The sequence below is a fragment of the Xiphophorus hellerii genome, chromosome 22 (genome assembly GCF_003331165.1).
Source record: "Xiphophorus hellerii strain 12219 chromosome 22, Xiphophorus_hellerii-4.1, whole genome shotgun sequence".
In the NCBI taxonomy this organism is placed as follows: domain Eukaryota; kingdom Metazoa; phylum Chordata; class Actinopteri; order Cyprinodontiformes; family Poeciliidae; genus Xiphophorus; species Xiphophorus hellerii.
Window position 1 is genome coordinate 1415062 of NC_045693.1, and position 26136 is coordinate 1441197.

A 26136-nucleotide genomic window follows, 5' to 3' on the forward strand; every position below is an offset into this window, starting at 1 on the left:
TGTTTTTCCAGCCAGTGAACAGAGACACCAGCTTTTGAAACCAAACATATTTCTTTAATTATTCAGTCGTGTAGGAAGGAGATTTAAAACTCGGGGTTTTAAATGAATTTTCAAATCAACAGGAAAATGGTTATTAAATCAGGAGTTATGTGAGGTTTGCTGCTGGTTCTAGTTCAGTAATAATATTTTTAGATTCAGTTGTTAAATTGTGAAAATGAAGTAGCTATAGGCTAGTTATTTAAAGTAAATTTGTAATAGTGTGTTTTCAGGGGTATATTAAACTCAATTTAATTAAATTATAAATATGTACCTTTCTGTTATAGTTGCACTTAATAATTATGCAATATTTGATTTTTTGTTTTTATTTTTAATACACTGGAGGTATTTCTGTGTGGAATATTGATGAAACAGATTAATTTAATACAGTTTGGAATAAGTATAACAAAATGTGGGTAAAGTAAATTGATGTAGATACTTTCCAGATATACAGTGATACGTGTGGCCTCGTTTATCAAAATTTATGAAAATTAACTGAATGTACATTTTAGTTTACTTTGAAAATTCAGCTTTCTTTCACTCTGGTTTCCATTGTTTTCTCTTCCTTCTCTGAAAACTGAAATAAAACAGTAACTGAAATCAGGAATCTTAGACCCACCTCACTGAACAACCCAGAGTTTAAGATCCAACATGGCGGCAGATGACTAAAAAACCGAAAAGAAGCACAATGCTAACTACCTATTAGCATAGTAGGGATTTATGTGGGAACATCTTCCAGATTTATGTAACAATAAATCGAAAGCAACATTTTTCATGACAGAAATCACAGAGGGTGATGCATCCTATAAAACAAATGATCTATGTCAGATTTGCTGTCCTTCAGTTTTACAACAACAAATCAGAGTGAGTTGTCGTGTTTTAGAGAGGATCTCTGTCTCATTTGCCTCTCCTTCGTAATGGCAGCAGCAGAAACAGAGTGAGGCGTCCTGTCTGGGGGAGGATCTCTGCCAGGTTTGTAACAAGCAGCAACAGAGTGAGAGATCGCGGAGCTGGAAGGAGGACCGATCCTGGAAATATTTCTGGAAAAACGTTTGGAAATAAGATTTTCTGATCGCTCCCAGCCGCCCCGGCTCTGGATTTATTTATCTGGATTGTTTGGAAGAGAATCCTGGAATCATTTGGGAATAAAGACTAAAGAGATCAATATAAAGGTAAGGGCAGATTTAACCTAATGTAACCCAGAAGTTGTCTCCTAACCTGCGGCGCCGAGTCTCCTCAGTTCCGTCTATGTTCTGGAGCAGCCGCAGCCCGTGGGTGGAAAACAGCCCAGATTTAAAGCGGCCGAGCCTCCAGGACCACTGAATTAACCCGGATTTAGTGATAAAACTTGATGTTTCATGTTAAAAACCTTTTCCAGCGGTGGGTTTGGTTAGAGCGATTTGAAATGAGAGTGGAGTCAGGGGAACAGATTGGGTCTCTGAGTTGGCGCCAGGACATAGACGGATCCTGCCGTCGTGGAAAAAAGTTTGTTCTGAGCGCAGCTCGTCTTCCAGCTGATTTTATGCCTAAAACATCAAATAAACGCATTAAAAACATTAAAACGCGTTTTATTTCAGTTTATTAATCCTGGGGAGGGTCGACTGGACGATTTTATCCGAACTTTATAAAGTTTGTTTACCACTAATTAGCCGCATTCCTGCCTGTTAGCTCCGCGGCTAACTCCGCTGGGAAAACTTCTGGAAAATCAGGATTTTTCCAGCTTAATGTTTGGGTTTGTGCTGGTTCTGGTGGAAGTCCGGCTCAGTCAGGATGTTTCTGGGTCGGTTCTCGTGGTTTTGTGTCTGTTTAGCTCACCTGGCCGGTCCTTCATTTTCAGCTGCTTTCTTTGAGTGAACGGAGCCAAACCGAAACCTCCCAGCTGGTTTAATATCAGTTTATTACTGTAACCATGTTTAGTTATTAATAATAAAACAGTTTATTTAATAAAACGCTTTACAACCCTCTAAAATTGACCTTTTCAGTACAGACCAGGTGTTTTAAACACCTATATTTTTTCCGGGCCGTTTTCCTGTAACTGGATCTGATTTTTGGACTAAACCCAACATTTTCTGGCGGTTCTGTTCGGGTTCTGCTGAGATCACCTGTCTGGACCTTCTGCAGGTCGTTTCCAGCTGTTTTCACATGTAAAATGATCACATTTTGCTTTAATTTCTGTGAAAAGGCCCTGAAACAGAGAAACTATTCCTGTTGAGGTGAAACTGGGCCCAGTTCCAGAACCGCTCTGGTTCTGGTTCTGAGTTCCAGGTGTTGGATTCTGGTAGTAACTGTAACAGAACCTTTAGTATTGTCTCCTGTTCACGTTGGGATGAATCGGATCAGAACCAGGTGGATGTTTGGGTGATTTTTCCTGATCCAGGATGGATTCCCGACCTGTTCATCAGAACCAACCAGCCCACATCACCACTCCTCCTCCTCCGTGTCTCCTAAGGGGAGCAGGAAACTCAGCTCAGGTTCTGGTGGAGCTTCCTGGTTCTGGTTCTGTCTCCAGAGAAACCAGGCTGTGATTGGCTGGAGGAGCAGCTGGCTGTCCAATGGATGGGAACTCTGGACGTTCCTGGATGTTCCTGGAGATTCCTGGACGTTCCTGGAGATTCCTGGACGCTCCTGGAGATTCCTGGACGTTCCTGGAGATTCCTGTGGAGCAGATCTGATGGAGCAGATCTATCTTCCTGCTCCATCCTTTCTGCTCCGGTTTGGTTTTCCCAGTTTTTTTTCTGGCTCAGTTTTCCCAGTTTTCCTGGTTTTTCCTTTCTTTTTGGAGCGTTTTCCCCAATTTTCTGTCTCCTGGAGTATTTTTCCGGTCTTACCAGTTTTCCCATTTTTCCTCTCCTCCTGGCTCAGTTTTCCCAGTTTTCCCAGTTTCCCTCTCCTCCCCCTCCGAGCCTCGCGCTGCAGAGTCGGGATCGGGTTTCTCAGGCGGCTGAGAGGCGGCGGTGGAGGAGGAGGAGGAGATCAGGTTTCTTCCTCCTCCTCCTCCTCCTCCTCCTCTTCCTCCCCCATCGTCCTGGAGACAGAGTGGCTGAGCCGAGGAGGAAAACATGCAATCCGGCCCGCTCCTCTTCCTCCTCCTCCTCTTCCTCAGCGCTGCAGCTCAGCAGATAAATAAAGGCAGTAATGGCAGCCGGCGCACAGAGCAGCCATTCTTCTTCTTCTTCTTCTGGTTCCAGCTGAGATCCAAACTGATTCTTTTTCCACTGAAATGATTCATTTTACCTGAATCACTTCCATTAAACTGAATCACTTTCCACTGAATCAGCTTTAAATGAATCGGTTCGATCCAAAATACTTTCATCTCTGTTTAATTGATTCACTGGAACTGAATCACTTCCAGCTGAATTAAACTAATTTACTTTGACTGAACCACTTAATGACTCACTTTAACTGAATCTGTTTCACTGAATCACTTTGATATGAATCACTACAATTGATTCTCTTTAACTGATCCAGATTTATTTGAATCACTTCCAACTGAATCAGTTTCATGGGATTTAAACTGATTCACTTTAATTGATTCACTAATTCACTGTAGCTGAACCAGTACTAACTGAACCAGTTCCTCTGAACCTGTTCAGTTCCTCCAGTCAGTTCTTTTCTCTCTGATGAAATGAATCATTTTTATTTCTCCATATTTTCTGAACGTTTCGTTGAACTGAAACCCAAACTCACCGAGTCCCTGTTCTGCTCTGGGATTTTCTGGGTATCTGATCAGAACCGGTTCAGATGAGTCCTGGTACCGGGTCTCAGTTTGACCTGCTGCTGCAGCGGGTTTATTGGGTCAGGTTGGTTCTGGAGACAGACCGGTTCTGATCTCCACTAAATGATCTGAACAGACTGGGCTGAGGTTCTGGTTCTCCTTCCTGTCGGGTCATGACTCAGAGGTTCTGGTTCTGGAAGGTTCCTCCCTCCCGCCCAGGTACTGTCTGAAGGTCGGTCCGACCTCCAGGTTCTGTTTCCTGTCGTCCTGTGATTCTATTGATCTGTTGAAAACAAACGGGCCCAGCGGTTCTGACCCGCTCCGTCAGCCTCAGTTCCTGCAGGCTGCAGCAGTCGGGTCCAAACCTGCTTCCAGCTCAGCGCTGGGTTTTCCTGGAGGCTGTGAATGCACCGCGGCCTTTTGATGCTGCGTTCAGGAACCGAATTAACGACCCAGAAAAATCAGATTTTCTCCTAAAAGAGCTGAAATCTGATTTTTATTAAATATCTGTTTTAATTAAATATCGGTTTTTATTAAATATCGTTTTTTTTTATTAAATATCGTTTTTTATTAAATATCTGTTTTAATTAAATATTGTTTTTATTAAATATTGTTTTTATTAAATATAATTTTTTATTAAATATCGGTTTTTATTAAATATTGTTTTTTATTAAATATTGTTTTTATTAAATATTGTTTTTATTAAATATCGGTTTTTATTAAATATCGGTTTTTGTGTCATTTGTAAAATGAATGCAACAAATTTTGTGATATTAAAATGGTTTTATGAATATGTTTTATCAGCTGGATCCCTGGAAGATTAGTGACTAAAGTCCTGGAAATTAACTGGGATCCTAATAAAAAAATTTTTAAAAAATTCTTGTAGCCAGAACCGGGCCTCCAGAACTGGGCCTCCTCTGTGCGCTGCAGTAAATCCTGAGTGTTTTGGGAACGCCGGCGTTCCTGATGGGATAAAAACAGCAGCAGCTGGTGAGTCAGTGGAGCCGCGCCTACTGGACCCAGTTCACCACTGGGTGGACTGGGAGGTGAGCGCCATGTTGCTGTAGAGGCAGCAGCTGCCTGGACGCAGCGCGCTGATGCCTGGTCCGGTCCGGTTGGGCCTGGCCCGGCCTTTGGTGAGGAAAGAGTCCGGTTGGACTGATGGGTTCTGGTTGTCGGCCCGACTGCAGGTCTCGGGTTCTAGGCGGCGTTCCTCCGCTCTGCCACCAGAACCGGTTCCACTAGTTTCCACCTACAGGAGTCCTCTGCTGGTTGCCATGGTTTCCGCTCTGGGAGCAGGTCGGCCATGTTTGCAGTTCGTCATCATGTCAGAGATTCTCAGGTTGTTGTTCCTGGTTGAAATGTCTGAATGGAAAAGGAAACGTTTCATCTTCATACTAACATTTAATTTACTTCCTTTACAGTAAAGATCTTTTAAATCATCCAGGTAGATCTGCAGGTAGATCTGCAGGTAGATCTGCAGCAGACAGTAACTCATATTAATATCCATCTGATATCAGCAGCTATTGTTGGGATTGTTGACATTTAGATTTCCTGCTTATTTTTTAAAAACCTCCATGTGTCTGATCATCAAGTTTAGTTTAACTTATTATCTTGTTTAGCTTAGCTTATCTTCTGCTAGTTTAGCTTAGCTTAAGTTGTTTTAGTTTAGTTTGTATTATTCCAGTTAAGTTTATCTTGTCTTAATGTAAGTTAAATAATCTTTTAGCTCATCTTTTAGTTTCGCTCCATGTTCTGTTTCCTTCCTGTTGCTCTCTGCACGTCTCCTGTCAGACAGTAGGTGGCGCCGCTGAGTCGATGCTCATATTTAGCTCTAACTGCTCTCTTATTGGTGCTTTTTGTTCAGTCTAGTATTTAGGTCCAATGTTCTGCAGTGAGTTGCTTCCTGGACCGGGTCCGGTCCATCTGGACTCTTATTGTGAAGGGTTTTGGAGCAGCTTCCTGTCTGGCTGCAGAGTGAACATTAACTCGTTTCAATGTTAATATTTTCATATTTCTAACCTCGTTGTGTTTGTTTTGCAGACCAGCTGCCTTCAGACTACATTTCCCATGGGGCCGTTCTCAGTCCTGCTCTCTGCTGCATCATGGAGCCTCCAGTCAGGTATGAAGACTAACTGCTCCTCCAGGCCCCACCCTGCTAATGAGGAGATTAACCTCTGACCTCTGGGCCTGAGTCAAAGCTGGCCAATCAGGAGGCCTGCTGGCTGTTGACCGCAGGCTGTGATTGGCTGATTGGATCTGTCTGCTGGTTTGATTAATGGAGGAGAGCCGCAGGGATTTTTCTGTTCGGGGCGGCGGAGTCGGAGGTTCTGCAGCAGAGCCGGGCAGTCTGCAGCGCCTAATAGCTGCCATATGTCCCCCCGCCCCGCCCTGTCTGGGCCGACCCGGCGGCTCCAGTTACAGCCGCAGCGCTCCGGGTTCTGGTTCTGCTGCAGGAGCCGTCAGGACCGACCTCTGGACCACCTAGCAAGGTCCGCTGCTGTGGCCGGGCTACCGTTGCCACGGCGACGCGGTGGATGAAACCATCCGGCGTCCAGACTCCGACTGGACCACACACACACACACACTCTGTCTACTGCTGGCCGTGTTTACTCTGCTGTGGCTGAAGCAGAACCAGAGACAGAACTCCTCCAGGCTGCTGTGTGTGTGTGTGTGTGTGTGTGTGTGTGTGTGTGTGTGTGGGTGTGTGTGTGTGTGTGTGGGTGTGTGTGTGTGTGTTTTCCATTACCTGCTTCACATTCCAGCAGCCTGGGAGGAGGCGGGGGTTTGGGTTGGGTCGGGGGTTCTGGTTATCGATGTTCTCCCTGGCTGTGATTGGCTGGTTCTGCTGTCTGTGACTCGGCGGCAGCTGTGATTGATGGACCCGTTTCCATGACGATTAAAGTAATTAAACCTCCTCCAGGAGCTCGACAACGACCTGCTGTGTGACCATGACGAGGCGCCCCAGAGGATTGTGGGTAGTCTGTGCGGCTGTAACCTGATGAAGCTGCTGGTTCTGGTTCCGTTTGGTTCTAATGAAATCAGCGCCGCAGCGGACCGGCCTGGTGCTGAGGGGCTTCAGGATGTCTGGGTGGAATAGCAGCGGAGTGACAGAACATCAAAGTTTTTTAATAAAAATATAAAATCTATAAAATCAGAATAAAGAACAACAATCTGTTCAGACTGAGCAGAGCTGCAGCATAAACTGGATTAATAATAAACGGGTTTTTATGGGTTAAATGTTCAGGATGATGTGAATGTGTTCCTGAGCTTTAAAGTCAACAGACTGATTACGATAAAACGGCAAATCCCAGGAGGGAGATAAAATCTGTAGACTCTATGGAAGGATCTACCGTAACGCTCGCTTGTGCATCTCAGATGCTGCAGCTGTTTGTGTTGCTTTGAGGCGTTTTATTTCTCTGGAAGAGCGAGTGCTGCAGGGAAACTTCCTGTCCATGTTGGATGAACTTCCTGCTGCTGATGGATGAACTTCCTGCTGCTGTTGGATGAACTTCCTGTCCATGTTGGATGAACTTCCTGCTGCTGATGGATGAACTTCCTGTCGTTGGATGAACTTCCTGTCCATGTTAGATTAACTTCGTGTCGATGTTGGATTAACTTCCTGTCGCTGATGGATGAACTTCCTGTCACTGTTGGATGAACTTCCTGTCCATGTTGGATGAACTTCCTGTCGCTGATGGATGAACTTCCTGTCCATGTTGGATGAACTTCCTGTCGCTGATGGATGAACTTCCTGTCCATGTTGGATGAACTTCCTGTCGCTGATGGATGAACTTCCTGTCACTGTTGGATGAACTTCCTCTCCATGTTGGATGAACTTCCTGTCGCTGATGGATGGATTGGCCTCCTCAGCCTGATTTTTGGTCTTTAATCATCTCAGTTTCAGACGTGTCACTCAGAGCGCTGATGCTCTTTAAGAGTCTCCAGGATACAATCCAAATGTTTCTTTTCTCCGTCCAACAGGATAAAAAAAGGATTTGTGTCTTCAGGATGTCTTGTAAATGTGACATGACAAGATGGCGCTGTGCTCCTCATTTCCTGCTCAGGTCACCTTGGTTCTTGATGCAGCAGCAGTTTCTAATGACATTAATCCAAATAATGTAAATCTCTCAGGGTCACACCAACCCTGTTTAGTCACTTTGATCCAACTGTAGTCTGTTTGCCTAGTCAAAGTCCAGTTCGGTAAGTGAGGTGTGAATCCGTAATCGTACTCTGGTCCTCCAAACCTCGGTCTGGATTCAGTTGAAGTGAACTGGTTTGAACGGCAAGCGGAACGGAGACCGCTCCAAAAGCAGGAAGTGGGCTACAGCGCTGGGCATTCTGGGTAAATACAACCAAAGCTAATGTGTTAGCCTAGCACAGGGGAGCTCAACACGTCGATCGATCACGGAAGGTTTTGAGTGGATCTCGGCAGTAGGAAGCAAACTGAACGGCGCCATGAGGCTGAAACCAGAACTTCCTCTTCTGACACCAAGAACCAAAACGTTTGTAACTTAAAGAATTTTAAAAAATCAACAAAACGTGTTGAAATTAATGACCCAACAAAAGTAATAATCTCATTGTTGTTTCAACAAGGTGTCTTTTAATTCAGTGCGTTTCGGTTCCATTAAAAAAAGGCGACTCAAAGACCGACTGACTAGCAGAGCAGGAGTTAAATTAATCAGCCATCGCTGTGTTCAGGGAGCGATTATTAATAATCGCAAAATTAAGATCAAGCCTAAAAACCTGATATGGTAACAGACTGAATGTTTTGTTTTTAACGTAATCTCTGCTCGGCTTGCTGGCGCAGGCGGTTGCCACGGCAACAGGTGTGCTAAAACGACAAAGAGAGACGGAGAGTAAAAAGGTAGAGCGGTTTTGAGTTGATCACCTGTTCAGGTTAAATTAATTTTCTAATCTAAAAAATAGTTTGATGCTTTCTGGCGTCTCGCTTTGAGCTCAGAGTCTGAAAGGATTTTCTATCAAACATTTTCGTCTCTTATAGATGTTGATGAAACTTTCTCCAAAATGACCTTTTTCAACCTTTCTAGCTCACTGTTGAAAATAAGAAGCTGACCTTCACGAATGACATTGAAATAAAATCCAGTCCAACATTTGAGGTGATTCCTCTGGATCCTGTTGGAGGAAAAATATCCTAACATCAGAACATTTGTTTTTAACTGAGCAGAGCTCTTTCAGTCTGAAATTTCTCATATTGAGGTCATCAAACCAAAGTTCAGATCTCCCATAACTGACTGATACCTGCTGGCCTCAGGTTTCCAACCAGTTCCTGGCTGAGAAACCAGTAACCTCCTCCCAGTGTCAGAATCCCACTGAGGAAGAAACTGCATCAGGTTTCTATCACTTTAATATTTCTGCTATAACTGATGTATATAAAATAAGTCAATAGAGTTTCATTTACAGTTTTTATATCTTTGTGTCGTGGTAGATCTCAGCCGGCTGGTGAGAGAAAAAGTAAATTTTGGGCTCCTAGCGCTAGCAGCAGAAATGGCTCCTGGTCTTCAGCCAAAAATCCTCCAACCGCTAAAATCTGACGCCTCCATCTTGTTTCCATCTGGTGAAGAAGGAAGTTGCTCTCAGTGTCTTCAGAAGTTTTTGTGTCGTTTCCTTCAGTGGTTCTTGGTGCAGCGCCCCCACAGGCCAGGAGGGGAACAGGTTGGTTTGACTCAGAGTCACAGCAGCTGGAGGTGAAGCAGATGATGGAGTTCTGGTTCCCCAATCAGACTGAGTCTACTGGACCAAACAGCCTTAAAAACATCAGAATCCATTACAGCCAACCTTGACATGGACGGGTAGGTTGTTGTTGAGACCATCAGAACCTCAGCAGGTGAGACGCTGGGCGGGTTTACATGAACTCCTGGTTTGGTGGAAGGTACACATCACGGAGGCTTCCTGTTTACAGATGATCAGCTGTGATCTGTTATCAGCTGTAGTAACCAGGAACTCCAGGTTTCTACAAACACCATCCCAGATCAGCTGGAGGTGAAGTGAGGCACTGCAGGGTTGTTGGTTCAATCCTCTTTAAATGACTGAAGGATCAGCACAGGTCAGAAATCAGGAGGAAGGATGGAGAGGAGGGTGAAGATGCGGCGCTGGCTGTGACTCCGAGGATTCTGGGTAATCTTATGCTAATCCACGGCAGGGCAGGAGGCAGAGAGCAGTCGAGCAAACAATGGCAGTGGAGCCAGAGAGTCTGGGCTGCAGTCTCCCAGGCCCTGAAAGGCATGTCGGGCAGGGCGCCGGGAGGCTGCAGCACCCAGAGGCCCGCCTGCAAGGAGGGGCCCCCGCAGGGGCCGGGGAACGGGGCCAAGATGGAGGCAGGAGAGGGGGAGGCGGTGGAAAACTGGAGGCAGGAGGAAGAAAACCAGAGAGTAGACAGGAACCAGGCTGAAGCTGTTCACAACCTGAACTCCTGCTTCCTGTTCAACATCTGAAGCTTCAGAGCAGCAGCTGTGAAGCTAACAGCCGTGATGCTAACAGCAGCTGTGAAGCTAACAGTCGTGATGCTAACAGCAGCTGTGAAGCTAACAGCCGTGATGCTAACAGCAGCTGTGAAGCTAACAGCCGTGATGCTAACAGCAGCTGTGAAGCTAACAGCCATGATGCTAACAGCAGCTGTGAAGCTAACAGCCATGATGCTAACAGCAGCTGTGAAGCTAACGGCAGCCGTGTAGTTTGAAAGTTTGCTTCTGCTCAGCTCTCTGAAGGTCCCACCACAATATTTCAACCCGATTGCGCTCTGGACTTTGACTAGGCCATTCCAGCTCCTTGATTCTTCTGTTCCAGTTGTTCTGTTCTAGATCTGCTGCTGGGTTCTGTTTGGACCGAGCTTTGGCTGTTGGACAGATGGACTCACCGTTCACCCTGAAATACTTTGGTCTACAGAGGAGATCAGGGTCCAGTCAATGGCTGCCCACAGCATCATACCTCCACCACCGTGCTGGACCATGATGGACAGAACCATCATGATCCAGCATCAGAGGACCAGAATCAGGTCCTTCAAACAGACGCAGCTATGCTAACCTCGATCCTCATCGGGCAAACGATGGACCTGAGGTGGTCTAAAGATGACCTTTGACCCTCACCAGACTGATGGACAGCAGCAGGTGCTTCTTGGAGGTCAGGTGGTATGTGTGAGGTCATGTGACAGTGATGGTTAAACTGGAGCAGAGACGTGATGTCAGCAGTGAAAGGATTGGTAATTATTGGTAAATATTGGTAAATGATGGTAATTATTGGTAAATATTGGTAAGTGATGGTAATTACTGATAAATGATGGTGATTATCTGTGATTGGCCCACATCTCTGGTTTCTGTCATCAGTTTGATCGCCACTAACATCTCAGAATATCAGTCTAACCTCTGTTGTTCCCATCGCTTTAAACTGCTAGTGATGCTGTAGCTTCCTGCAGGAACTGACTGACGAGAGTAAAGGTCAAAGGTCTTATTATTTCCGTCTCCATAAGACCTTTGACCCCTGATCAGGTTGTGCGGTTCCCATTATCCTGACGAAGCTTCCTCCTTCACCCGATGGAAGCCTTCAGGAGCAGGAGGAACCAGAACCAGAACCAGTCGGCGTGTTTCCTGCTGCCGTCCGGTCGGCGATAACGGAGAAGTGGAGGAATCTTCACCTGGTTGCCACAACAAAAACACTCGTCTGTTTGGGAGTCTTTGCTCCGCTTGCAGATGGAAACGAAGACAACGGCAGAGATAAGGACACAGACCCGAAGTCCAACAAGACCCGGCAGGCCCGGTTTGAGCCCACAACAGGAACCCCCCCCCGGCCCCCCACCTCCCTAAATCACCCAACACATCCACTTCCCTTTGAAAACACGGCTGGAGGAGAGAACAGCAGGGCCGGCGCCGCCTCCTCAGGGGCAGAACCTCCTCCTCTTCCTCATCCTCTTCTTCATCCTCCTCCTCCTCAGTGGAGTCGTGTTCTGACTCGTCTCTGAGTCTCGGAGCCTCAGACTTTGGCTTCCTTCACCTTCAACAACGCGGCGTTTCCCTAAACATGTTTTGATGGTTTTATGAAGGAGTCGTGTTCACAGCTGGAGGGTTTAGAGCAGAAGAAGAAGAAAGATGAACAGAAAGAGTCACTTTATTTTAAAATGAAGGAAAAACCAACAGTTTTCAGCTTATTTAAAGAAACGTTTGTTCTGTTGTAGAGATTGAGCTCAGATATTTAATAAAAACAGATCTGTGAGCTGTGATGGGATGTAAATAACAGAAACATCAGGAAAACGTTTCTGTTGTTTTCAGGCTGGTTTTATTTCATATAAATTTATTTCTGCCTTCGCTGAAACTTACCAAGTATTTCTGTCTAGTTTCTACTGCAAATATCTTAAAATACCTGAAATAAGAATAAACTGACAGGTAACTTTTTATCAAGATGTAACAGCTTGATTTAAGTCAATAATTCCTTAATATTGATTTAGAAAATGACTGATTCCATTTATAACAAGACATTTTCTGCCACAGTGAGATAATCTGCCAATGGAACTAAAACTTCAATATTGATTCATTTTGACTCTAAAAAAGTTTCTATATCTTGCTGAGAAGTTTCTCTAAGTTAATTTATTATTTCAAATGTATTGAGACGTTTGCAGTGGAAACTAAACATGAATATTTGGTCATATTTTGTGTTTTTGCAGCTTTATGACCTTGAGGAGGAAAATCTGAATTTTCTGAGTTCATGACGTTTGTAGAGCAGCTGCTGTTAGCTGTTAGCTGCTAATGGCTCAGCTGCTCTGTTAGCCGTTAGCTGCTAATGGCTCAGCTGCTCTGTTAGCCGTTAGCTGCTAATGGCTCAGCTGCTCTGTTAGCCGTTAGCAGCTCAGGCTAACAGCGGAGCTGCTTCAAGCTTTGTCCATCTACAGAGATGTGTGAAAACTGGGTCAAAGGTCGGACTCCCCGCCCTCCACTTCACTAATTACAACAAGCAGAACTTCTCTGGGCAGAACCGGACTGTGGGGGGCAGCGCCGTGCTGGCAGGGGTCACGGGGTCACGGTGGGGGGGCTGGAGCCGGGCCCCTCAGGGTCCCACTGCTCCTCTTTAGCCCCAGGGGTTCTGGTCGGGTTCTGTTCAGTGAGAACGGGCCCAGATGGGAACAGCTTCATGGTTCTGTCTGGTTCTGACAGGACCGGGAAACGGTCGGCCGTCAGGAACATTTAGGAAAAATCAACCAGAAACGATTCAGTAGAAACCTGCACTGAAAAAAGTGTTTTTAATTTAGTTTGTATTTTTGATTTATAAAGTAAGATAAAAAAATACATAAAATTTATAAATAAATGAAGTGATTGAATTACTTTAATAAAACGCTGCAGGTGTTTTAAAGTATTTTTTTAGCTTTTATTTATGTAAAAAAAATTAAACATAAAAAAATACAAAGTAAAACATTTTTTAAATCATCACAAATATGTTGATATGAGGCTGTGGAGGCGTTTTCTTTTTCCTTTTAGTATTTTAATAAGAGTTTAAAATTATAAAAGAATAAAAAACACAGTGGAGAAAAATAATAAAACCCAAATTAAAACAAGTAGAAATGTTTTAACGTTTCATTTAAATGTTTGTTTACATTTTTAATAAAATAAACATTAAATAACTTTGACCTTTCACCTCTGGGCTCAGTATCCTCTGGTTACCATGGTGATGAGGCCACCAGAGATGAATCTGGGTCAGAACTCTTTGACCTTTCTGGTGTTTCTCTTCCAGGGTTTCGGACCTACAGAACCAGTGAGACCCAGCAGAACCTGAGGTGTTGATTCTTCTGGACCCAGTCGTTCCCCTCCCCAACCTGCTGCTGCCGCCGACCCGCCGCCAGCCCGTCCTGCCGTGGGCCGATCAGAACCAGCGTCTCTGGGAGCGAAGCTGCTGCTGTGTTGTTCTGGGCCCGGTTCTGGCTGCAGGATGGCGGTTCTGACCGGTCTGCTTGCTGCTCTCCTGCTGGCTCTCAGAACCCATGGTAAGACACCTCAGGTCCAGTTTGTCTGGTTCTGACTCAGAGATTCTCCAGAACCATTTCCCTGGAAGTAGAGCTGGTATCATCTGATCCGACCCAACAGAATCAATCTGGACCAGTAAAAAGTCTAATTAACTTTATAAAATAATTGGCCTTTGACCTGACATTCTGCTGGTCCAGGCCCAGTTCTAGTGATCCGAGGCCTGGTTCTGCTGGTCCCAGCGCTCTGACTCGCTGCCCGCCCCCCTCCCCCTGCAGGAAGCTGTTGAACTGATTGCTGCCGCTCTCACTTCCTCCCGGCTCATAAAGCGTTTCCTGTATGGCGCTGCCGGCCGCCGGCGGCGCGAAGCGATCCAAACAGCCATTGTTCTCCGGAAATATCCCTGATGGCCCCAGGGGGCCGCGCAGGCTTTGAAGCCCGGTCCAGTTCTCCCTCTGAGCGCTGTGCTGCGACGCCCCAGCTCTGGTTCTGGTTCTGGTTCTGGTTCTGGTTCTGCCCGCTGCAGCAGAACCTCAGCAGACATTACAGAGCAGAGTGAGCCCTCTGTCTGCTCGTCCAGCTCTGTTCTCCAGAACCGCCCCGACCTGCTGCTGGACCTTCCCGTCCTGGTCGGTGATGAAACCTGCATCGTCATGGAAACCAGCTCACTTCGGTGACAAACGCAGCTGCCGAGTTACCCAGCATGCTTTGCCAGACCTCAGGATGCTGCGACTAAACGCTCAGTTTCTATAGTTACTAAAACTAAGCAGAACCTGAAACAGAGGAAACATTTTCTTTAACTGGAATAAATTAAAACGTAATTAAGAAAAACTATAACTAACTGGAAATATGTTGCACTTTTCTAAAACTAAAACATTCTGATGATCCTGCAGCTCAACGCTGGACTGCAAAACATCAACAGTTGTAGAAAACTGTTAGAAAACAGAAACTGGTTGATCTATAACTGAATAGTTTCTGAAAATGGAAACTTCTGTTGAGGATTAATTAGACAATCTACGTAAACATAATCACAATACAAACTTTGACCTTTTTGTACCTAAAACTGAAACAAAGTATGAAAAAACTAATAAAAACTGAACTAAAACTAAAGAATATTTAACTGATAAAAACCAGCAAACACTGTAAAAACTAACAGACTAACTGAATTAGACAAAGTCAACTGTAATAAAAACCCAAAGTTATTTTAACTGGTTGGAGGGAGACGGCGGCCATTTTGCTCATCTGGAGGCCCCGCCCCTCTGATGACTCAGAGCCAATCAGAGGCGGTTTTAGTTTGATCTCAGTTTCAGCCGGTCTGATTGGATCTGATCGGTTATTGATCAGATGGTACCGTCAGCTGATCAGGATCCTCTAGAGGAAAGAGGTCTCACTCTGATGAAGTATTTCAGCCTGTAACTGTGGTTCTGTCTGGTCCAGCTGCAGGTCAGAACCCGGACCATGTTCTGCTGGGGACCGGCGTGAACCCGGAGGCCCGGCGACCCGGAGAGGACTCCACCATCGCCCCCGAGGATCTGCCCCGCTTCCTCAGCTGCTACTGCTCCGGACACTGTCCTGACGACGCCATCAACAACACCTGCCGGTGAGTACAGCGGGAACAGAACCAGAACCAGGAGCAGAACCTGAATAGATCTACACCAGAACCAGAACATGAGGATCAGAGAGCTGCAGAAAGCTCTGCAGGGCTTTGAGTTCAGATGAACCTCTGGTTCTGGTTCTGGTTCTCCTCTGGTTTTGTTCCGGTCCTGGTTCTGGTCCTGGTTCTGGTTCTGGTGTGAAGCCCTGACTAACAGCGGGTCTCTGTGCGTTCAGAACCAACGGTCAGTGCTTCGCCATCATCGAGGAAGACGATAACGGAGAGATCCAGCTCGCCTCCGGCTGCATGAAGTACGAAGGCTCCCACTTCCAGTGCAAGGTAGGGCCGTCTCCATGGCAACCAGACAGGAAGTGACCGTCCTGGAGTCTTCCTCACCTGGAACCTTCATCCTTCCTGTTCTGCTCTCTGATTGGCCGACAGGACTCCCCCAACGCTCTGCCCAGGAGGACCATCGAGTGCTGCAACACAGACTTCTGCAACGAGGACCTGAGGCCCACGCTGCCGCCACGGGTCTCCGCCGGTAGGTGGCTTGTCGGGTCGGGTCTGCAGAACCCGACCCGACCTCTGACCCACCTCTCTGTCTCTGCAGAGAGCAGCTCTCATTGGCTGGCCTTCATCATCTCCATGACGATCTGCTGCTGCACCCTGATCTGCCTCTCAATCGTCTTCTACTACAGGTTCATACAGACGGATCGTTTGGTTAATCTGAGAGATTATTTAGAGATTTTCTCCTGTTTTTATTGTTTAGTGTCTCTGAATCTTTATTGTTTTATTTACTTTTTATTTTATTGAACCAGGAAAATCCCTCTGAGAGTCCAGTTTAAGACACAGAGCAGCAGAGCAAAACCTAAAAAATGATCATAAAATGATCAAAAGATTCCAGTTAAAACATTTACAGATGATTCCTTCTCAGTAAAACAGCCTGAAAACATTTAGAGACGACAAATCCTCCAGTTTCTGTTTCTCTGCAGCTGCTTCCAAGAAGATGAAGCAAAAACTGAAAAGATTTATTTACAAGTTTGGAGTAAAATAAGTTCCCACAATGAGACAAAATCCTTCAGTTTGACTTTCTATTTATCAAAGCCAACAAATGGAAAAAGTTATCAATATAGTTTAATAAACCAGAGTCTTAATCTGGTTTCTGTTGAATTTACTTTTTCTATTAATGTTGAAAATCCTTCAGAATTTCATGTTTTATTGTTTTTATGTGCAATACGTCTCATATCTAATAAAAATGGACACAGATCAAAATTTTTGCTCTTTTTTAGTCTCACAGATTCATTTAAATGAGTTCTTTAATTTTCGATTTATTAAATACCAACATATAGTTTTTATAAACAGTATCAAGATGTCAAAGGTCTCTAGTTCAGTTATTAAAGTAAAATAATCAACTCCAGATTATTATAAAAATCTGATCTGTTTGTCCAGAAACATTTCAGCTGCAGAGACTCGGTACTTTCTGGATGTTTCCTAGTCAGTTAGAGAGAAGAAGCTGCGTGTGTGTGTCGGCGTGTGTGTGTGTGGGGGTGTGTGTGTCTGTCGGCGTGTGTGTGTGTGTGTGGGGGTGTGTGTGTCGGCGTGTGTGTGTGTGTGTGGGGGTGTGTGTGTCGGCGTGTGTGTGTGTGTGGGGGGGTGTGTGTGTCTGTCGGCGTGTGTGTGTAGGTGTGTGTGTGTGTGGGGGTGTGTGTGTCTGTCGGCGTGTGTGTGTGGGTGTGTGTGTCTGTCGGCGTGTGTGTGTAGGTGTGTGTGTGTGTGTGTAGGTGTGTGTGTGTGTCTCCCCCTCTCAGGCTCTCTGTGTGTTTCCAGGTACAAGTGGCAGACGGAGCGGGAGCGTTACCCCAAAGACTTGGAGCAGGAAGTCTTCATCCGAGGAGGAGAGTCACTCAAAGACCTCATCCACCAGTCGCAGAGCTCGGGCAGCGGCTCAGGGCTCCCCCTGCTGGTAGGAAGCAGAACGACACTTCAGCATTACACCCACAGCCAGGACATCAGGTTCTGCTTTCAGCTGCTTGGTGGGCTGGATCAGAACCAGATGGTACTGCTTTGTTTTGTACTGTTACATCCCGGTCCACTAGAGGGCGCTGTGATGCCAACAGCTCATGTTACAGGGTTTATACTCTTTATGTTGTTTCAGGGATGATTCAGTTATTTTGATCCTGGACCACAGCAGGTCCTAAAGGATCAGAGGAGAGCAGAAATCTAGATCAGAGTTTATCAAACCTTTTCAGGCTGAAAACCACTGAACCATTTAACAAAGACCAGCTAATATAAAACACAGCATCTTAATAAGTACAGCCTGACATTAAAATATTAGACTCTTGGCTCACTTTTTGTCTCTTCCTGGTTCAAAATATCCTGAGGATATTCTGAAATATTTACAGACTCTGAAATATGCAGATTTAAGCTTTTAATTCTGTCAGACAAATGGAAATCAGCAAAGAAGTTGTATTTTACAAACCAAATGTTCTGTGCATTAATAACCTTTTAGAGCTATGTGTAATTTAGAAGCACAATAAAAGAAAATCAGTTGCTTTGTCAGGAACTAAAATCCTCTTCTGAACAAATAAATGTAAAAATTATCCATCATTTCTGTCAGTTCTATTTATATAATGTTTACATTTGCTGATTAACTCATTTCTAATTAAAGATAATAATAAAGCTGTTGACATATGAGCAGAGCATCATAAGCAAGCTAAGCTGTAGAAATAAAGAACAGTTCTCACCAACTGAGTCCTACTGTTCAAAAGAATCAAATGGTTAGTGAACGAATCAGTTCTCACCAACTGAGTCCTACTGTTCAAAAGAATCAAATGGTTAGTGAACGAATCAGTTCTCACCAACTGAGTCCTACTGTTCAAAAGAATCAAATGGTTAGTGAACGAATCAGTTCTCACCAACTGAGTCCTACTGTTCAAAAGAATCAAATGGTTAGTGAACGAATCAGTTCTCACCAACTGAGTCCTACTGTTCAAAAGAATCAAATGGTTAGTGAACGAATCAGTTCTCACCAACTGAGTCCTACTGTTCAAAAGAATCAAATGGTTAGTGAACGAATCAGTTCTCACCAACTGAGTCCTACTGTTCAAAAGAATCAAATGGTTAGTGAACGAATCAGTTCTCACCAACTGAGTCCTACTGTTCAAAAGAATCAAATGGTTAGTGAATGAATCAGTTCTCACCAACTGAGTCCTACTGTTCAAAAGAATCAAATGGTTAGTGAATGAATCAGTTCTCTCAGCAGGTTTGACTTGTTTCCTGTTTTCCTGGCCTTGTTTTCTCTGATTGACCGGGTTATTCATTATTATTATTAAACTCAATCCTTTGGTTACTAACTGAACTCATCTCACTGTGAGTTAACCATCGTTTACATGCAGTACCTTGCAGGCCACCAGGTGGCGCTCTGGCCCACAGGTTGTTGCTCTCTCCTCCTCCCAGCGTAGAGATTCTGCTCTGTGGCTCCAGAAACATTAACTTGGTGTCTAACCGTCGCTCTGCTCTGCTCCTGCAGGTCCAGCGGACCATCGCCAAGCAGATCCAGATGGTGCGTCAGATCGGGAAGGGTCGCTACGGCGAGGTGTGGCTCGGCCGCTGGAGGGGAGAGAAAGTGGCCGTCAAGGTGTTCTTCACCCGGGAGGAGGCCAGCTGGTTCAGGGAGACAGAGATCTACCAGACGGTCCTGATGAGACACGAGAACATCCTGGGTAGGTTCCTGAGGCCGGACGGGTCGGGGGCCGACCCGGGGGGCTGACCCGGGGGGCCGACCCGGGGGGCCGACCCGGGGGGCCGACCCAGGTCACCTGAGGTCATCAGCTCCAAGTCAAACCGTCAGTCAGTCAGTAGTTCTGGGCCGAGACCCACAACCTGCTGTTCTGTTTTGTTCTGGTTCCTCAGGAGCTTCAGTCGGTTCCTCAGAAACTCTGACTCAGTTTTTCCTCTTTTCCTTGTTGGAGCCACATGGAGATTTTTTAAAGGCCATTTTGGTTTAGAGAGACTTTATAATCTGTTTTATTTATGATTATTTTCTTTCTTTATTTTGTATATTTAGAATATCTTCCAGTTCCAGTGTTGAGTTTTCTTATCTTTAATATTATATTACACAATATTATCGTGTACAACAATAACTTTTTGATTTATTGCCACCAGAGTTTATTACCACAGGCTGATATTGACCTTCGTTTCCATGTCTCCAGTGTTTTGTTGTTTTTCTCCCATGGTGATACTTTTCAGACTCTGTTGGTCCGTCTGTTAGCCGACCCGACTCCTTAGATCTTTACTTGATTTCTAACGAATCAACTAAAGATCCAAGTCCAGCTGTCCTGCTGGGTTACCGTGGAAATGGGCCAATTCTTCCCGTTTCTGTTCCTCTTTCCACAGCTGCTCAATATAATGTCAGCTGTAAACATGAAACATATTATCTTCTAATATTGACTGAAACACCAGAGTCATGTGACCACAGGTTCATCAATAACAGGTTTTAGAAAACCGAATCCAGAGTTCCTGATGTTTAATAAAATCTGAACGTTTCTCCTCCTCTGCTCTCCAGGCTTCATCGCAGCGGACATTAAAGGTTCTGGCGCCTTCACGCAGCTCTTCCTCATCACAGACTACCATGAGAACGGCTCCCTGTACGACTTCCTGAAGGTCAACACGCTGGACGCCGCGGCGCTGCTGCGGCTGGCCTACTCTGCTGCCTGCGGCCTCTGCCACCTGCACACCGAGATCTACGGCACGCAGGGCAAGCCGGCCATCGCCCACCGGGACCTGAAGAGCAAGAACATCCTGGTGAAGAAGAACGGCACCTGCTGCATCGCCGACCTGGGCCTCGCCGTCAAGTTCAACAGGTGACCTTCAGATGAGACCCAGCGGGTTTCCTGTTGCTTCAGTGTTTGGTTTTCATTTCCTGAAGCCAACACAGTCAGAAGAAACGTCTCCCTGATGAGCTTTCATTAAACTGTCACCTGTGTTGCTATAGCGACACCAGCGAGGTGGACGTCCCTCTGAGCAGCCGGGTCGGAACCAGGCGCTACATGGCCCCAGAGGTTCTGGACGACAGCCTCAACAAGAACCACTTCCAGGCCTACATCATGGCCGACATGTACAGCTACGGCCTCGTCGTCTGGGAGATGAGCAGACGCTGCGTCACCGGAGGTACGGTCCCCCTGAAACGAGCTGCGGTCAGCGCAGGGCCCGCTGAGTCAGCGTTTACACACAGCATCACTCGTCCTGCCTCACTTCATCTAGATCAATAAACTTTATGTTTCCATGGTAACTTGTTGGTCACACTTTATGCTGCTGAGGTCAGTTTATTTATGTTTCGATGATGAAAATATAAAACCATAAATCAGAAACATTTCAGTGATGAGAAGCTAGAAAACTGACTGAAATGAATAATGCTGCAGTTATTGATCAAAGGCTACTTTAAATATTCAACTAGCAAAATGTTCACATCATTATTGTTTCCCTTCATTTCCTCTCACCAGCCTGCATATAAACTCCACATGGTCCTTATGATCAGCTTGTGTCTGTTAGCCCAGCTGCTAATGCTAAAGCTAGCAGCTCTGCTAACGCTGAGGCCGGGTCGTCTGTTTGAAACCGGATCAAACTTGATCTACAAGCAGCACGCAGAATGAGATTAGCAGGAGCGACGACATTAGCCTGTCTGCCTTCATGAATTTTCCAAACATTCTGATCATCTGACGGTGAGAAACACTGGGAGGATCAAAAACTTAAACCTCAACCTGATTCTTCATTCACCATGTTTGAAAAGCAGCAGGTAAAACTGTGTAGCAGGATGTACAGATACGATGACAGAACATTTAAGGAATAGAAGATAAAAATGATCAAATATGGATTAACGTCCTGATTTTGAGCTGCAGGATCTCAATGTGATTCTAGTTCATCATCACTTTGTTACATCATAACTCTGATTTCATTGCAAAGCAAATTTTAGGCTCCTGAAGAAAAAGAGAAATGAGTTTTACAATCTGATGGCACAGATTACATTTATCTGCTGCATGTTTGACTAAATCTGCAGGTAAAACATGTTGATGTGTCAGATTAATGCAGCCGGACGGCTGACGGTGTTTATCAAATTAAACCAAAAGAAAAAACTAAATGAATGGGTGACGTCACTCAGTCCAACAGGAGTCGATTGCTAAAAGTCACACGATCCAAACTTTTTCTCACTAAGGCAAATTTTCAGCTTCAGTGCTTTAGTTTCATTGTGTCTGTTTTTATCAGCTTCCAGTTGTTGTTTGTTTTGGGACTAAAGTTTTGTGGAGAAATCCTGTCAGGATGTAGAAAGTTCACCGTTCCTCCATCCTGAATCAGCTGAGAAACTTTTACTGAAAACCAACTGATGTTTTTACTCCTCTATATCTATATTTTTCTGGACCTTCAAACATTCCTGTTTATGAAGCATTATAGAAAACCTCTGATTTCTAAGAGCTATAACAGAGTAATCTGAATTATTCACATATTTCCAGTCGGTTCATTTCTGCCGCTGCTCAAAGTGAAGACAAGGAGAGAAATAATAAACATCAGCATCGCTCAATGATGTCTCAGCGGCAGACTCTCACCCTGCCACAGTAGATGCTGGCAAGCTTTACGTTGCCATGGTGATAAATTTGATAAAGGCAGCGAGGTCGAGGGAAAGTTTAGACCGAATCCTCCAGAAAGCAGAAGATTTTCCAGACGGCCGGTAAGATACAGCTTCAGTTTATTAGCTTAACTTCAGCTTATTAGCTTAGCTTCAGTTTATTAGCTTAGCCATATTAGCAATATTTCTCTATTTTTGCTGTTCAGCTGCTGTCATTTGGTCCTATGCTAATGTTGCTGTGGTTAGCATGATGCTAATGTTGCTAAGATTTGTTTTCTAAATGAATGATTCTTCTTTCTGCTGCTGTTTTAATGTTTGGTTGATATCGTGATGTTTGCTGGGTCATGTTAGCTTTAGCTTAGCTCCAGAACCCGGTCCAGAACCCGGTCCAGAACCCGGTCCAGAACCCGGTCCAGTCCCTCTGATTTCTGGGTTCATTTGATGTTAGTAGCTGTGATTATTCCATCCTGTCAGCGTGTTTTATTATTTCTGGTAGAAATTTTCTCCTCTCTGCTGTTATTAGTTGATTCTCTTCAGTTGTCATTTGTTCAGTTAAACTCAGATTAGTTTGATAATTTTCACAGTTTTGAGTCTGATTCAGTTATTAGCTGTTGACACTGATTTAATAATTAATTTCTTCATATTTTGCTGAACTGACCTTTGACTTTTATCTAATTTAACAGTTCATGTTATTTTGCTGTATGAAGAATGTTAATTCATTATGTTTCTGCTCCATCGTTCATCTGAATCCTCATGCTGAACCATGAAGGAAAATCTTTTGGCTCTTTCCCTGAATCAGGAATATTTTCTGCTGCTCTTTGGGTTAAATGTTGACCAGAGGGAGGATCAGCTGACTGACTGCAGGTGTTTCCTCTCTGTTCAGGTATGGTGGAGGACTACCAGCTGCCATATTTCAACATGGTGACCTCTGAACCCTCCTATGAGGACATGCTGGAGGTGGTTTGTGTTAAAGGCCTTCGGCCCTCAGTGTCCAACCGCTGGAACAGCGACGAGGTGAGAATCTGCAGGATGTTCAGACTAAAGCCAGAAGTCTTTATTGTTGCTGCTTGTCTGGTCAGGAGGTTAAAGGTCCTGTCGTTGCTTCCTCAGTGCCTTCGAGCCATGCTGAAGCTGATGTCAGAGTGTTGGGCCCACAACCCCGCCTCCCGCCTCACCATCCTCAGAGTGAAGAAGACTCTGGCCAAGATGGTGGAGTCCCAGGACATGAAGATCTGAAGCAGATCCTCGTCTTCCTCCTCCTTCCTCTGCTGCCTCCAGATTCACCCGACTCATTCAACCTGGACCGGACCGGACCGGACCGCAGCGCTTCTCCCAGGCTGCCTCCTTCATCTGCAGGAGGAAGAGGAGGAGAAACGGGGAGATGGAAGGAGCTTCCTCAGAGCTGAACTGTGTCCCTCCTCCTCTTCCTCCTCCTCTTCATCCAGATGAGACAGCCGGCCTCGACGCTTTCTGTGAAAGCCAAACGAGACGGAAAGATCCTGAACTGAGACCAGCTGAGCGGAGAGAAGCAGCCCAGTTTAGATGTTGTTTGTTTCTCCTGCCATCCAGGAATTGATCTTCATCTCCCAGCAGCTTCTTTCTGGACCGATTCAGAAAAATCTAAGTTTAACGCTGAGCTTCGCCTGAGAGCTCTGGAGTCCAGGTCTGCCGTCCTGTTTCTGTCTGTCCACTTCCTGTCAGTTTCTCAGTCAGACACATAGGGGCGGGGCTTCAGACGAAGCTCCACCCACTATCTGATCAACACAGGAAGTGACAGAGTTTGAGAACCAATCAGATCAAAGAATCCTGCAGGTTTTCATCACCAAGTCAGAAATGAGTTGAACTTCAGAGGAACTGCTGCCTGGAACCATCTGCTCCCCTCTGATGGATGGATGTTTGATTTGTGATGTGGTCACATGACCTGCGTCCTCTCTGGGTCCTCCAGCCTCCAGTTTGACCACCACAGACCCTGGAGCTCCAGTGAAACCATCAGGAATGTTGGACCTTTCATCCTGGTTCTGCTCCGTTTACCAGATCAAATCTCTAAACACTCCAGAAGGTTCTGATCCCAGAACAGAAATCTGTTTCTGCAGCTCTGCTAACGGTTTCCCTCCACTTCCAGTCTTTGTGCTAAGCTATGCTAACAGCTCCCTGAAGCTGAAAATGTGGGACTGTCCCTTTAAGTGGAGCAGCAGGACGCTGCGGTTGCTGCAGCTCTGTGTAAAAATAAAAGGCCAGAATAGGAAGAAGCTCTCATGTGGAAATGTTTCCTGTTGTTCTGTTGTTGTTTGTTGCTGCATGTGTTTAACAAGAAAATGAAAAACTGCTCTTCAGTCTGTCCAAGTCAGCAGTTTGGAAGTAAAGAAGCTGAATTTAGTCCAGAAACTGTGGCTGTCGACTCTTCTTTCATTTGTTTCTGGTGATTCTTTATTCAACTGAAGATAAATCTCATTTCAAAACATCTCAGAAAGAAAATGGAAATGATTTACTGTAAAATGAGTTTTTCTTTTAAAGTCACTGTGATATAAAATCAGTCTGTTGTACTGAAAGCAGCATTTTAATGAAATATTAACATTTCAACAGAGAAACAAAATGAATGAGCATCAAATGAGTCAAAAACAAAAGATAAATGTTTATTTCTTACTAAAACTCATGAAGTGGAGCTGCAGTAAACACAAGGTGAAGATTTAATCGAAGATGTCTGAGCTGAAGCAACTTCTCAAGACAGAAATGATGATAAATTTATCCAAACTGACTCTCTAAATGGATTGATAATTAGTGAACAGATTTTTATGAATACTGTGAATCTGATGTTCACATGTTGATCAAATGCATAAAGCAAAATGAGAAACATGAAATGTGAAACTCTCCATATCCAATTTATATCCATCAGGATGTGAAATTATTTTAACTTGATCAATAAATACAAATGACTTCTTTTCAGATTTTATGTAATGTCAAACAGCGCTGTTAAAATAATTTTTAAGATCCACAATCAGTTAACATTTGTACAGAAGGTGATAAAGAACAAACTTCTCAAAATGAATATTCTGGTATCTGCAGCATCAAGGACTGAAAGAGGAAAAAGTTCCCAAGGAATCATTTAGTTTCAAACAGAAACTGAATCCATGAAACTGAAAATGTTTCTGAGTGAAAGAGACAAACATGTAGAGACTGAACTGTTCAACAGAGAGAGTTTCTCTGACAGGAGGAAATATTTAGACTGAACTCAGCACAGAACCAGTGAAGAACCAGGGATCCAGAACCCAAACCCAGCATAGAGAGGTTCAGTGAATGTGGTTTTATAGGTGTAGATGTGGGTCAGGGAGTCAGAGGAAACTTTGTAGAAGGACAGAATGCCAGCAGGACAGTCCACATACACACCTACTCTGTGAGAGAAACAGGAGGAGGGCAGACGAGTTCGTATGTTATTGTGCCTCACATAGCACTCATCCTTACGACAGGTGATCAGACTCCAGGAATAATTATTCTCTCCAAACACACAGGCTCTACTGCCTCCATTCCTCCTGATTCTTCTGTAACTCACTACTATATCAACAGCTCCACTCCACTCAACCTCCCAGTAACAGCGACCAGTCAGACCAGTTTCACACAGGACATTGTGATAAAACTCAAATCTGTCTGGATGATCAGGATATAACTGATCCTCCTCTACACATGTCAACTTCCTGTTATCTTCAGACAGTTTCAGTAATCTGCTCATTGTGTTTGTGTCGATGGTGAGTTGACAGGAATCTGATGGAGAGAACAAACACAAACCAGCTGCAGTTATTGATCATTTATTGATCTTTGATTATGTTTGAAGATGGTTGAATGAAGCTGCTTTGTTGTCATGAATCAGATGAAAAACACACTTACATTTCCTCAGACCTGGTGTCAACCATCGGACTCCATCAGGCTCCACCCTGAAAGGAGGAGGAGGGTCAGACCATCAGACTCTATCAGCAGCAAACATGGACATTACATCTCTAACACACATTGTCTTCACTGAGACAGTCCAACATCTGGACACTTGTTGTAAAGATCTAGAGAAAAAGAAACAGCTGAGAGCTGATGATGATGATGATGATGATGATGGTGATGATGATGACGGATGGTGATGATGATGATGATGATGATGTAGGAAGGACAGTTGGTGCTGCTGCAGCTCCAACAGAGGAGAAAGGAAATCCCTCAGTAACAACCTGGA

At 44.8% G+C, this 26136-nt stretch overlaps 1 protein-coding gene and 1 long non-coding RNA gene across 3 annotated transcripts; one reads left to right on the forward strand and one right to left on the reverse strand.

Moving 5' to 3' along the window:
* Positions 1-973: 973 nt before the first annotated feature.
* LOC116713471 (bone morphogenetic protein receptor type-1A-like) lies at positions 974-24311 on the forward strand. Of its 2 annotated transcripts, XM_032553645.1 has the most exons (13): positions 976-1208; positions 5795-5873; positions 13487-13736; positions 15151-15313; positions 15544-15646; positions 15749-15848; positions 15918-16005; positions 17135-17270; positions 18837-19029; positions 19872-20169; positions 20301-20476; positions 22810-22940; positions 23037-24311. In XM_032553645.1, the coding sequence occupies exons 3-13, from the start codon at positions 13682-13684 to the stop codon at positions 23160-23162; spliced, it is 1569 nt and encodes a 522-aa protein (XP_032409536.1). In that variant the 5' UTR covers positions 976-1208; positions 5795-5873; positions 13487-13681; the 3' UTR covers positions 23163-24311. The 2 variants fall into 2 exon arrangements, with proteins under 2 accessions (XP_032409535.1, XP_032409536.1); XM_032553644.1 differs by having other exon boundaries at positions 974-1208; positions 15749-16005.
* Positions 24312-25212: 901 nt separating this feature from the next.
* Positions 25213-25983, reverse strand: LOC116713473 (uncharacterized). The gene is made up of 2 exons (XR_004337874.1): positions 25806-25983; positions 25213-25682 (listed from the first exon to the last, which is right to left on the reverse strand). It is a non-coding gene; the product is annotated as an uncharacterized LOC116713473 (long non-coding RNA).
* Positions 25984-26136: the final 153 nt, after the last annotated feature.

Excerpts from the sequence above, each read along its gene's own strand:
- LOC116713471 (XM_032553644.1), top strand. The coding sequence starts at position 13,682 with ATGGCGGTTCTGACCGGTCTGCTTGCTGCTCTCCTGCTGGCTCTCAGA. Across the intron at positions 19,030-19,871 it reads GAGACACGAGAACATCCTGG|GCTTCATCGCAGCGGACATT; the intron begins GTAGGTTCCTGA and ends TCTGCTCTCCAG. Across the intron at positions 20,477-22,809 it reads CAGACGCTGCGTCACCGGAG|GTATGGTGGAGGACTACCAG; the intron begins GTACGGTCCCCC and ends CTCTCTGTTCAG.